General features: G+C 30.7%; 1 protein-coding gene across 6 annotated transcripts in view; it reads right to left on the bottom strand.

Moving 5' to 3' along the window:
- Adgrl3 (adhesion G protein-coupled receptor L3) overlaps positions 1–13,908 on the bottom strand; it is a 395,548-nt gene that overhangs the window by 19,509 nt on the left and 362,131 nt on the right. For all 6 annotated transcript variants that reach the window (XM_076865221.2, XM_076865222.2, XM_077110223.1 and 3 more), the window contains 2 exons: positions 11,995–12,120; positions 7,302–7,398 (listed from right to left, as the gene is read on the bottom strand). In XM_076865221.2, coding sequence (XP_076721336.2) covers positions 7,302–7,398; positions 11,995–12,120 — 223 coding nt within the window. The remainder of the gene's footprint in view (positions 1–7,301; positions 7,399–11,994; positions 12,121–13,908) is intronic.

The following is a 13,908-nucleotide window of genomic DNA, read 5'->3' as shown; positions in this document are numbered from 1 at the left end:
CAACTACAAAACAATCAAAACCCAAGGGTTTAGGAAAAGTTTTATCTTTGTTTCTGTTACTAAGTTGTTATAGGCAGAAACTATTTTCCTGAATTTTAGCACAATATTTTGACCTGACCAAAATGTAGATTCTTTTACTAAAACATAAATAATTAAATATTTAAGAAAAAAAGGATTCTACCAATAAAATATTTTTAAAGCTTTCAGAAAATAAGAGTAATTATAAAATTATTTTTATGACCTAAGTCCTAAAATTGGGTCTAATAAAAGTAATTCAACATATTCAATATCTAATACTTCATGGTGTAAAATAATTTTACAAGCTTTTCTTTTACTGCACGGGTAGGAAGAATCTACTATAAAGAATGGTATTGTAACAAAATATAATGGCAATGAATAATACATGAAAAAACTTTTAAAATAAAAATATGACAATCTCACTGTTAAGTATACCTGTTTTCCAAAGTAGCTGACAAAATTTTCAAGGTTGAAACACAACCTTGAAAAAAGTCTTTAGTATAATATTTAGAAACTTCATGAAAAACTGCCATCATATGAAAAGAATGATATATTGTTATTGTGACTATGACTTTGTGGTCAGAAAGACCTTGCTTCTAATCTAGATTTCTGCCTTATGAGCTAATTTGATCTTGAGCAAGTTAGTTAATTTACCTACCAATAAAGCCAGTTATTTCATGGATGTAAGATAAAAGAGAATGAATACAGAACCATGCTTAATATATAAATTCTAGTTATATGGAATAAAGGAGGAATTCTGAATTTATTTGGAACTACCAAGAGGCATATTGTGCTCTTTACAGAAAAGCACATAGCAATTTCTATGTTGCAGTCTTCACATTTAACTCCAAGAAAAATAATTTTTTGAAAAATTATTTCTCACTAATTATATTATAAATAGTACTATTTCAAAGCTAATTGGAAATGTTCTACAGAACATATATTTAGAATTTATCAAAGCTTGTTTGATTTAAAAAGAGCTAAGAGGGCAGGGATTGTAGCTCAGTGGTAGAGTGCTCACCTTAGCATGTGTGAGGCACTGGGTTCAATCCTCAGCACCACATAAAAATAACTAAATAAATAAAGTCATTGTGTCCATCTAACCCTAAAGAAAAACATTTTAAAAATACATAAAATAGAGCTAAGAAATATACATATAAGACAACAACCAAATGAATTTTTAAAAATGAGGATTCTACATAGATAAAGAACTCTCTTTGTGAAGGGATCTAAGAAGGCTTTAATAAATACTGTAACAACTATAACAAATACAAACCAGGCTAATTACTATGTAGAAACAAGATTATTTGAAGGAGTCATTTCAAAGAGACAAAGTAGAAAGCAAAGCATAAGAAGAACCTGGTAAGTTAAGTGTTTAAAGGTTTTTTTTCTTTGTAAGTGATTGACAACAATTAATAGCAAGAACCTTTGTTTCTGATTCACTAGTAATCAATATCTGATATGATTATTTTGCCACTTAAATGTAGAGTTCATTCTGAACATTATTTGGTCTCATTGGGTTAGAAATCAGAATTTAATAATATTATTTAATTATCTATTTAATTCAGCATCTCACTTTTAAAATCTGTACCTATGTTGCATTTGGTTATTTACCTGGTTTTCTAACACAATTTTTTTTATCATATTGAACCTTTTCTGACTATATTTTTATTGATGACAGGTTTGTTCAAAGAAATTAACAGCATTCCTGTACACATCCAGAAATGCAAAGAACAAAAAATTTCAGACATAAATATAATGGTGAATCTCAAAAGAAAAATTTATTTATGCTATAGGTTACCTATATTGTGTTAACATCATCATGTTTGTTGATAAGAAAAAGTAGTCTGTCATATGAGATCCTTTGATTTGTTAGACTTTGCAAGTACTATTGATACATTATTGACTAGTTTTTCAAATTTCACAAATAGATGTCAGATTATTTGAGTAGCTGGTTTATATTTACAACCAGGGATTTTATAATCCTTTAGAACAGCAAGGTTCTGGGGCAGTATGGTATGTTTATGCTTTTAAGCCAATTATATTTATTGACATAAATAAAGTATAGTGAATGATTATCAGTGTTTTCCCTAGTAGTTTTAATTTATATAAACTGTTAAGTTCTCAAACACCATTTACAGTTTTTCATTTTCATTTCTCTTTAAAAATATAAAAGCAAATTAGGTTTAGAAGCTTGAATATTAATGAGTAGCAGGTGATTTATTGTGAAATATCTTCTGCTTCAGTGACCAAGAAAAGACAATACAGGCTCAGAGAAGGCATAAGTTAAAAACAGGTCTAGTCATATCCCAGTTCTGCTACATAACTTGTTATTTAGCAGGACTGTCTGAATTGAACTGGTGTTATCTAAGTTTTGGAGGGGTAGGATAGTGTTTGAAATAAAAGAGAAGATGGGGTTTGTTAAGGCATCATCTAAGGAATAAAAAAAAATAAATATATTATCTTTATTTCTTTGACACTAGAGTAGGGTTGCAAATCAAAAGAGGAAAGTACAAATAGGCAGATGTAATTTGCATTTAATTTCTAATTAAGAAGAGACAATTCAGTTTTATTAGCTTTCTTCTTTGTTAGCCTCAAGGGTAGCACCATCTTAGGTGAATTATTATTTGTTTTACGTGGCACTCAGGTAACCTCCTCATTCCTCCCACCTATTGCTGGAAAATAAAAAGGAAAGGAAACTTTAGTAGTGAATGATGAATTTTAATATCTGATTATTTGAGAGCCCTGGCAAGGAAAAGTTTTCATTTATTAGAAAATATAATAATATGATATCTCTGAATAAAGTAGTAATAATAATAGCGCTTATTATGTTCTTGATGCCGTTGTAAACAATTTACATATATTAACTTATATATTCCTCTCAAGGACCTTCTGAAGTGGGAACCATTTGTATCGATATTGCATAAGGCCTGAGAAGTTGAGCAATTTGGAAACTGTCACTGGATTAGAACTCAATGTCTGTTTATAAAACTACTAGGTGAAACTATAATGAGTAAGTCAGCAACTTGCAAATGTATATTTGATGGCAGAGTTTTCCCGCTTTGTTAAAACAATGCCCCAAACCAATAAGGTCACCTTTCAATTGGTAGTTCTGATACAAAGTAAATGAGAGCCAAAATTTACCCTTTTAAAAAAAATCTATGAAAATATATGCATCATCAGAGGTCATCATAATTTTACTGACTACAAATTCAGTGAAAATGTTGTGCAGATTAATACAAATCTGAACACTTAAAAGAAAATCATCTGCATTTATAAATAAGTGCTAAATATCTATAGATCAGTCTTCTGAACCATAACACTTAAATATGGCTTAAATAAATATAGTCTTACTGGTCCAACTCTCCATTCCTAAAAATTTATATCACAATAATTCATGTGGCAGGTTTACAAAATAGAGGTTGGAAGTTTAGAGGGAAATAAAACCCTATGATTCTAGGCAAACTTTTATTCCAGAAGAAGTGACTTTTTCACTAATTATATCACTTAGAAGGAACACAACTTTGCAGTCACTCATAACTGGGATGAGCGTTAAAGTAACTTTTGATAACTCACATAAAGATACCCCATTGACAGGAGTTTCTTAAACTTGATTGGAAAAAATTTCTGCTCTCAATCTCAATAATTAAATAAAAAGAAAATGGTAAATGCCATTATAATATTTGTGATGTTCAATAACATCTAATTTCAGAAGATATTCTGATTTTTATATAGATCTAAGGGAGGCAGAAATGAAGATGTTTGTTATACTGCTAGAGAAATTTCTCAGCAAAGCTTAATTTTTGGATCAAACTCAACTTTTAAAAGAGGCATTGTGAATCTAAACTGTTTAAGATGAGGTTTTTGTAGCAGAGATTATGATCAGGAAAGATGGGTAGAAAGAGTACTATAAGTCCTTCTCACCACTACCAGGATGTTGGAGCTAGTAGAGATTTTAATTAGATTTTTAATAGCCCTGGAGGAGTTGGGGGTTGAATATTGACTAAATCTTCAAGGAATGTATAAAATAATAAATATTTAAATAAATGAATGAATAAAACCTCCTTTACACCTACAAGCTTGTAAAAACTTGGTATAGCTTAAAATTAACCCTGAGACTCCGTATTCAACCATGACCTTATAGCTCTTCTAAAGTCCCTTCTACTGCATAAGTAATGTGAGTGATGTTTAATTGTTATAGCACTGGCTTCAAGGAATTTTGGATTTGCCTGAGTGTATAACATCATACCAAACAACTTGCAGAGACAAAATATTTTAAAAGGTTTAGGAAACAGTTGGGGAAACATCCTCATAAAAACAGATATTCAGTACAGATTGAGTGGAAGGTTTTAAAAAGATGAGTGTGACCAAACAATGAATTCTCAAAAGAATATAAAAAAATTAGTACACTCATTGAAAATTATCAATAAACCCTCCAAGGTTTCACATGATTCTAATAAATAAAACCCCAATAATAATAATTTTTATTATATGGGAATCTAGAAAGATAATCTGATATATATGATGGAATGATGCATTTCAAGAACAGAGTATAAAGGATAGTTTAAAAATAAAAAAAAACAGAAGTTGTTCTACATTGAATGGTAAATTCTTTGCTCTTAATGGCTCCTAAAGATGGTAGCTGCTGATTCTTACTTGGAAGAACAGATGAGAAGACATACAAAATTTAAAATAATACTCTTTTAATGTATTGGCCAATGGTATAAATAAGTAAGAAAACCTAAATTAAAAATAAGAAAAACAATGTTAGGCAATAGCTGTAATTTTCAAGAGTCAGCACTATTTTAAAGAAAAAAAATAAGAGATTTTATATTTCTAACTTAGAAAGAACAAAAATGGAGTTTTATTTTTTAAAAAAATTGCTAACTGTAACTAAGAATGAATGGGAAGTTAGAATATATGAGGATGCAAAGATGAGGTATCTAAGATCTTTTTTAAATAATAGAGAATATAATCTTTTGAATAAACACAAGTGAATAATTATGTTGCTGAGGTAACTGAAGTGTTTATCTGGAAAGATGAATCTTGGATGCCACCTACCTAAATATGATACACACGCCTGAATGCAGGGAAGATAGGACCCTGGGGAATAAGACAAGATTAAAGAAGGAGGTTAAAGGCTATCTTCAGAGACATAATATGAAGAAATAAAATTTTAAAGTACTTTAATCAACTAAGGTAAAAATTGAGATGAGAATATAACCAGGAGTTTCTGACCTGGAGGGGGGCTAGGAAATTAATTCAGGGAAGGAAGATCACTATGATCTCTGGCACCATTAAAGTCACTAAGTGAAAGGAAGAGTACATATCATGATGAAAAAGATCACTGCTTGGACACACTTCAAATTATGCATTCAATTTAACCTCCTCCCCAAAGTCTTCGTTAACATAACTTCTTCAAAGTCACAGAAATTTTATATCCTGCATTCAATAGCTTTAAGAACTATCTTTTAAAATTACTGACCTTAGTTTACAGACCTAGACATATTATCAGTCAATATGAAATGTTATTATTTTCTTTCAATTCATTTCAAATTGACTCAGTCATACACATATTGTTATATTCCTGGTAGGTGACATTATTGAGAAGAAACTGAAGTAAGGAGTTAATCAATAACATTACAAAATGTGCTTGTAGTTTGAAGTTCATAAAAATGGTCCACTTAAAAAAAGGTTTTAACTAACTTTATATACATTTTAGTAACAATACTGGACAAAATAATAATTTTACATATTATATCCATCCTTATGACAAGTAAAGAAACAGTATATTGTTACAGTCATCTCATCCCTTCTTTAAATAATAGCAACTATTCCATGGATGCTGTGATTAACAGATTCAAAATATACCTTATGACAAATCCTATTGATAAGGATAATTTTCTTTCTAGGAAAACTAACTGTGACTTGAAAAGTAAAAAAATAGAGTACTCACATTTCGATAAATTTCACAAACTACAGAATAAAACTAAATCAGAAAGAGAAGATTATCTATATAAAAAAACTTGAGAGAGATTGTCTAAATGTATATCATCCAGTAAATTCCAACAAAGAAAAGAAGAAGGTAGTTGTTTTGAAAAAAAAAAAAAGGTAGCTGTTCTAATATATTTTTTCTCGTATTTGAAGAAATTTTTCCCTCTCACTATTCTTACTTAACTTAATGTAGATAATTTAAAATCACAACTAGATTATAGTTACTACAACCTTGCACCCAACATCATATGAAACTCAATGAGATATATAAAAGTGTGAATCCCTATATCAAATTCAGTTTGCACACTACTTGTCCTAATGTCTGTCTATAAATAAGATACAAATTACTTGAGTAAAAGCAATTAAGAGTACTGGCATCTAAATCTTTCTTAATCATAAGCAATAATTATTTCATTATTTATGTAACAAAAAGCAAGCAGAAACAGGTTAAAAACAGATTAATAATTCTAGTTTAGGGGTAAGAAAAAATAACAATGTTGACCTTAAAAATAACTAAGTTCATACAAATACCACATTCTACCAAAAAAACTATATTCTTAATAGTTTCCAGCACTGATTGCACAAATGTTGTATCTAGCCATTTTTATAAATTAAATATTTCTGTCACTCAGTGTGAAAAAGAGAAAGAAAGAGAACCCACCACAAATATAATAGTACATCTAGAGAACTTCATTTCAAAAATATAAATGATGCTGATGTCCAGAGAGCATTTTAACCAGAAGTACATAAACACACATAAAAAAAAATCATGAATTACATAAAAGTAGCTTTCCTAGACCTTAAAATATTCAATATTATCTGAATAAGTCTTTTAGGTATTAGGATTACATGTGATTTTCTCCTCACAAGTACACAGGTTTCCTTAAGTATGTATTAGACAATATATTTTTACTTCCACAAAGACTATGAAATTGCTTTATACCTGGGACAATGTGGAATTCTATGATGCTTAGCAGACTATATACCACATAATTGCCCATTTCAACTGCTTTCAATGAGGCCTGACAGCTCACCAGTTTATAACAGTGGCAGATGACTGGAAAAAGAAGTTTCTCGTTATCTAATTTCCATTTGGAAAAAATTTCCTGAAAATTCAGGATTTAATAAACAGGCATATGAATAATGGAACACACTGCTACAATCAACCAGGTTTTACACTATTCCTATCAAAGGGAATGAGGTTTAGAACTTGCAAATAAAGCAATGCATTTGAAAACTTTTTAAAGTAATCCGAGGAGTAATAAATATAAAAAATCATTTCTAATTACCTCTGTTGAGTGATGCCGAACTGTTTATATCTCCAGTAATAAATGACGACTCTGACTGTTTTCGGACTGTGTCATTCCACATTCTACGAATTCGGCTCTGAATGGGGAAAAGGAAGAAAAGAAACAAACTCATGAGGCTGTGAGTTTTCACATAAATCATTCTCTCACAGTTATATGAGACCTTTGTTTCTAGCATCTAGAAATTAAATGATCTCTACCTGCTTATAGCATAGTCACATGAGAATATCACAAATAAAATTAATGACACTACCTGGCTGTGAAAAAGGAATAAATGTAAAGCACTGTACCAATTCATATATTTTAGGTAATATAGAATACTGTACACAGAATTAGAAAATTTAAAATTTTAGTTTCCAAAGTAAAACAAATTATTTTCATTTCAACTTTTTTTTTTTTTTTTTAAATCAGGGATTGAACCCAGAAGCACTTAACCACTGAGCCACATTCCCAGCACTTTCGATTTTTCTATTTTGAGACAGGGTCTCACTAAGTTATTTAGGGCCTTGCTAAATTGAAATGGGCCTTGAACTTTCCTCCTGCCTCAACCTCCCAATTCACTGGAATTACAGGTATGTGCCACCACACTGGGCTCAATATAACTTTCACTGGGATGTGAATGTTTAAATGTGTATTAAGTTGTCAGATTATTAACAAAAGTTTAGTTTAAAAATTCAGTCTTGCAAGAGTGACACTGGTAAGAACAAAATATTATAAAATTCTATTGAGTTTACATTTTCCATAACTACTATAAGAAAACCTATGCAATTTTAGAGATTACATACTATCCTGCCTTTTCTTTTGAAGGAGATAAAGGTATCAATTCATTCCTATTCAATGCTTCAGAGTAGGAAGTTTTAAAGATAGCTAAAATGTCTTCCATTATTATTTAATTATTTCCATCATTATTATCTCACATTCAAATTTACATGTCAGATAATTTCTGAAAATATTGTAATATTACATTTTGAAGAAATTTTTTTTTTTCTGTTTTGCCATCTTATTGAATTAGGGATCAAAAACTTTGGAGGAAGCAACAAAATATTTCAGAAGGTTTTTCCAAGAATGAAATAGTTTGTAAGAAACATTGCTACAAATAAGGTTGAAATCAACTCAGAAATGGGTTATGTTCCATGTTTTAACTTCATAAACAGTAACAGTAGTTAATCTTAGAATATTATACAGTTGTTTTTATAAATCTTGAAATGTATTCAGAAGTATTTAGAAATACTGTTGAATATCTAATCACATTTCCACTGTGTCATTGTTGACACACACATACACACAGACACACAAAACAAAATATATCAAAACTCATAAAAAAATGACAAATCTTAAAAGATTTCTTCAGTGAAAGAGATCCCTAAAAATATGGACAATATCATTTTACCAGATATATTAACAAAGGAATACTAAAAAATATTTTTGGGAGGGGGAAAAACTACTACTATAAGTCAAGAAAACTAGAACAAAATTTAGGAAGCTTCTGTAGGGACATATACAGATCAGTTAGAAGAGGTTAAATAAAGAAGAAAAAATTCTGTTCCTTAAATTGGGTATTGAGTTCACAGTTCTTCATTATCTTAATATGCTTCACAATTTCACACGTTAAATACATTATTTTTTTAAAAAAATATTATGTAAAAGTTAATACACCTAGAAAGTCAATAAAATAAATGAAGGATAAATGACAGAACAATTAGAGGTATACAAAAGAGGGAAGAAAAAAATCTTTCAGTCCACAGTTTAAAAAAAAAATCTGTACTTATTTCTGTGCACTTACATTTGCCTTCTTTTGGAAATGATCATCATTTATAAGTGATTAGTACCAGGAAGGAAGGAAGGATAGAGCACCAACATATGGAGACAATTTTCAATTCCTTAGTTTTGCCAATCATGTCATTCTAGTATCTAGAAAGCTATCACATGATCTTGATTACCTGTGCATGATATCCTGTCTCTTCCTTCTCTAAATCATCCCATTGACTTTCCAAAGCAATCCAAACAAAATCTAAATCCATTTACTCCTACAAATACTATAGGGATCTATCTCCTGCCTTTTCCTCTGACTTCTGCAATTGTCTCTCTAATGTGACTATATTCTTATCTTAAAGAATGCCTTTACTTTGCCTAATAGGATTCCTTCTATTCCTGAATTTTTAAGTTTCCCCTGTCTTAAAGGCTTTGCAATAGCTGTTTTCTCATCTGAAATTGCTTTCACCTGAACTTCCTTTCTCCCTCTCATTTAGAATATTGTCATTCAGCACTGGCATAATTACTACATCCAAAGACAGTCTTTGAAAACCCAAGTAGTCCCTTGAATACTTTCCATCACAGTATGTTGCTTCTATACCAGTTTTCACAATCTGATAAATTCTCCTACTACCACAATCAAAGCTTGTGATTATAGGGAGGTTATCCCCCGAAAAGACTAGCTGGTAATATATAGGAAGTTCTCAATATTTCTAAATAAAAATGTGAAATACATAAGGATTTTTATTTTAGAAGTTTTGTGATTTTAAAAAAAGCATTCATGCTCCCCAAATTTTTTCCTTAATATCAGTGAATACATTAGCCTTTGCTTATGGAAAATCACAATTAATGTGAAACATATTTTATTAGTTTTATCTAACTCAATGACAGAATCTAAGTGACTATCATTTTATAGAGGCCTATACTGGCATATTGATCAGAATCAGTATCCTAAGTATAAGAAAATAATGTAAGTTTTTCCCCCAGGAATATAATTATGATGTTACAAACTATAATGGTGAAGAAATAAATGATATAATTTTAAAATGCATACAGTTTATGAATATAAATATATATAAAATATATAAATATATATGATTTTATATTCTGTAATTGCACTAATGAACAGTAGCAGCTACCATACATTGAGCACCTACACTCTAAGCATTCTGTACACATTAACTCAATCATTCTAACTGAAGAAATTAGTATTATTATCATTAGTTTACAAATGAAAAACTTTCAGTCAATGAGATTAAAACTTGTTCTGTCATAGCTGGCACATGGTAAGGTAGGGTTCAAACAAAGGTGAACCCACCTGTAAAGTTTATCAATATCTTATTAAGCTTCACTGCTTTATCTCCTAAACTAGAAGTTTTACTAAATATTGTATAACTCTGTTGTAACTTAATAACTGAAACTGCCAAATATTCTTTCAGTAATGACTTTTGTCTACAAAATGACTATAGCAAGTGAGTTCAATGAATGCTTTTGCCTATTAACGTAATCAGGTGGACAATATGCAAAATCTCAGTAATTTCAATTTAAAAGTTGTAAAAATATTATCACAAAAAGGAGAGGTGGGGAGATGGATGACAAGTTTGAAATAAAGGCCTTGATTATACAAAGGAGCTTTTGCTGTAAGCATCCTCTGGAGTTCCCACCATTCTTAGGCCAATTGGCAAATTAAGAAGTCTTAGGCTTAGAAAACTCTGCCCACCTGAAGAGTATATCTGGTTCCCCTAATATGCAACTGTGCCACCTCAGTAAAATATAGAAGTGATAAACCAAATGCAGATTTTTAATACCCATTTGTTATATTTAGGAATCATTTTCATCATTTGTGGTTGATAAGTTATTTAAAATAATCTTATGTGTTTGATAGTTAAATATGAGTTACTAAAACTTTAGTTGGGAGTATATTATATTGACATTAGATACATGATTTTATTTATAGATAAAGGAGAACTTCATTAAGTTTCAGAAAAGTGTTTATGGAAACAATGTTTACTATCATTGAATTATGAGAGTTGTTCCAGGGATAATCATTTTGAAAAATAATTAGATTTATTGGTTGAGGTAAGAGTCAAGAAAAATTAATCTGAGATTTATAACTTTATCAACTTAATCAAGCCTTACTCAGAATTCAACTGATGACACTGAAAACAGTGGGTTTTTTCCCTACTGAGACAAGCAGTCACAAAACGATTAGTCTGATTATCTGAATTCAAACTTGCTCATACCCACACAATCCTGTCTTTTATACCTGGCTCATTTTAGCATCCAAGATGCTGAAATTTCTATGTAACTATCTTTAGGAGGACATTGTAGCCTGGTAAAAATGGCCAACAGTTTACCTAAGGGTTTACAGTTTCCCTGATAAGAGACTCTCTATAGTCATGTTCAATGCTGAACTGATGGAAACAGACGAGTTATTTTGATGATGTGTCCTAAGTTCTCCTGAGGTTTTCCTCAACTTGTCAGCACATAAATATGGTAGGAATTCTAATAGCTTTTTTACTTAAACATATAATTTTATATGTAAATTATTTCAGTATGTGATAAAGAATTATTTTATCTGCTAGAGAACTAATAATAAGTTCACAAATTATATATATACATATACGCACACACACAGAGAGAATATTTTGAGTTATGGATCAAATAGGAAATTCCTTTCTTCACCTATGACACTCATTCAACTAGAAAAAAATTTGAGGAAATTATTTATTACATAACCTTAGACCTTGAATTTCAATTTTATTACAGTTTTGCTTCCTTCAGTTTCTGTCAATTTCATTTTCATACCAATCACATGAAAACAACATCACATTCGATGTGATCAATACTTGGGATAGGAAAGAACAGCAATAACAGACTACACATAAGGAATATTAAATTTCAGAGGACAAACATCATTTACCTGTGAGCCTGTAGAGTAGCGTCCAGGAGTTCTAGAACCAGAAGTTTTCCCTGAGCCAATGGAACTCTCTGTACTTTTGCCACTACAGCAATGTGTTCGCAGGCATTTCCCATACTCTTTTCGTACCTAGCCAATTAAATATTAACTTCTATTAGCAAGTTATTGACTGCAGATGGGAAGTAGGGTATAAAAAAAATGTGAGTTTTGGTTTTTGATAACAATTATTTCCTTTTCCTACAAATACAGAATAAACTGTCCAGCACATATTTTGTAATATAAAATAATTATATTCACACTGTTGTGTTGAACTTGGAATTTGGAATTTGGCATAACCAGTGACTTTGCAAATACACAATCATTTACAATCATACCTTAGTGGTAGTATATCTTAGTTCAAAGACATTATTTTGAGCTTATAAATTTGATGTAAGGTAGCCTGTTGTGAAGAAGTGTTGTAGCTAGTGTTCTTTAGGCAGAAATCGACTGAGAAAGAGTGGGATAAAGGAATGAGGAGATGCAGAGAGAGAGAAAGATAAGAGAGATTATTTAAAGACAGAAAAAGGGAATGCATCAGGCTAAGCATTTGTTTTAAATCTATATTCTTTGACATTTTAAAATCTTTTTATTTATTTATTTATTTTAAATATTTATTTATTTATTTTTTAGTTATCGGCAGACACAACATCTTTGTTGGTATGTGGTGCTGAGGATCGAACCTGGGCCGCACGCATGCCAGACGAGCGCGCTACCACTTGAGCCACATCCCCAGCCCCAACTTTTTAAAATCTTAAAATAGGTCAATTTTCAAAGTCAGAATAAAAAATGGCAAATATTTTAAATTTATGTCCACAGAATAGTTATACTTGAAAATTACTGAGAAATACAACTGTTTTTCTTTATAGTACTGCAGATAAATTCTTAATATATGTTGTGATATAAAATAAGAAAATAAGAGATGAATATTTTTAACTAACATTTTCAAGCAGAGAATAAATCAATAATTTGGGGGAAACTTTCATTGTCATGTTTAAAATTTGTATTAGTTCCTATTTAATTGGACAAAATATACAAAAATAAACAGGAATTTTCCTAAATCATACCTCTGTTATCAATAACAACAAAAAAGGGACATATTATCCTGTTGGTTATACACATTCATACTTCACAAAGCAAAAATAGGGTGTGAATGGTATGTTAACACCTCCATTCAAATGATTCTTATTCAATGTTTGCAAAGTTCACTCTGTCAAAGATATAGCAGAATCAAAGACAGATCATTCAGATTTGTCTCAAAAATTCACATTTATCAAATGTTATTACTTTTAAGAATAATGATCGAGCTGGGCAGGTGGTGCACTCCTGTAATCCCAGTGGCTCAGGATGCTGAAAAAGGAGAATGGCAAGTTCAAAGCCAGCCTCAGCAACAGTGAGGCGCTAAGCAATTCAGTGAGATCCTGTCTCTAAATACAATACAAAATAGGGCTGAGGATGTGCTACTGTGTTCGAGTGCCCTGAGTTGAATCCTTGGTGCCGAAGAAGAAGAAGAAGAAGAAGAAGAAGAAGAAGAAGAAGAAGAAGAAGAAGAAGAAGAAGAAGGGAGACATAAGAGGTGAATCAAAGTATGCATTATGTGGATTGGCTGCTGGCTGCTGGGGGCAGGAGCAAAGAATGACTTCTTAGTATAGAAAATTAATGAGAAAATCTTCAAAGATAGGTTGGGATTAGCCTATTTAGATGGTGAAGTTGAAAAAAAAAGGGTAAAAGAGGGGAGAAAACAGTACTCTGGATGGAGAGAACATTGCAATTGAAACAGAATTATGAGGTCCCAGCTTTTCTCCACTATGGAATTTTAAAATTACATTTCATAACATATTTAATATTCTAATGATCTGTTTTGCAACCAAATTTCTTTGA

The sequence above is a fragment of the Callospermophilus lateralis genome, chromosome 8 (assembly GCF_048772815.1).
Source record: "Callospermophilus lateralis isolate mCalLat2 chromosome 8, mCalLat2.hap1, whole genome shotgun sequence".
NCBI lineage: Eukaryota > Metazoa > Chordata > Mammalia > Rodentia > Sciuridae > Callospermophilus > Callospermophilus lateralis.
This window is presented reverse-complemented; position numbering and strand designations above follow the sequence as displayed.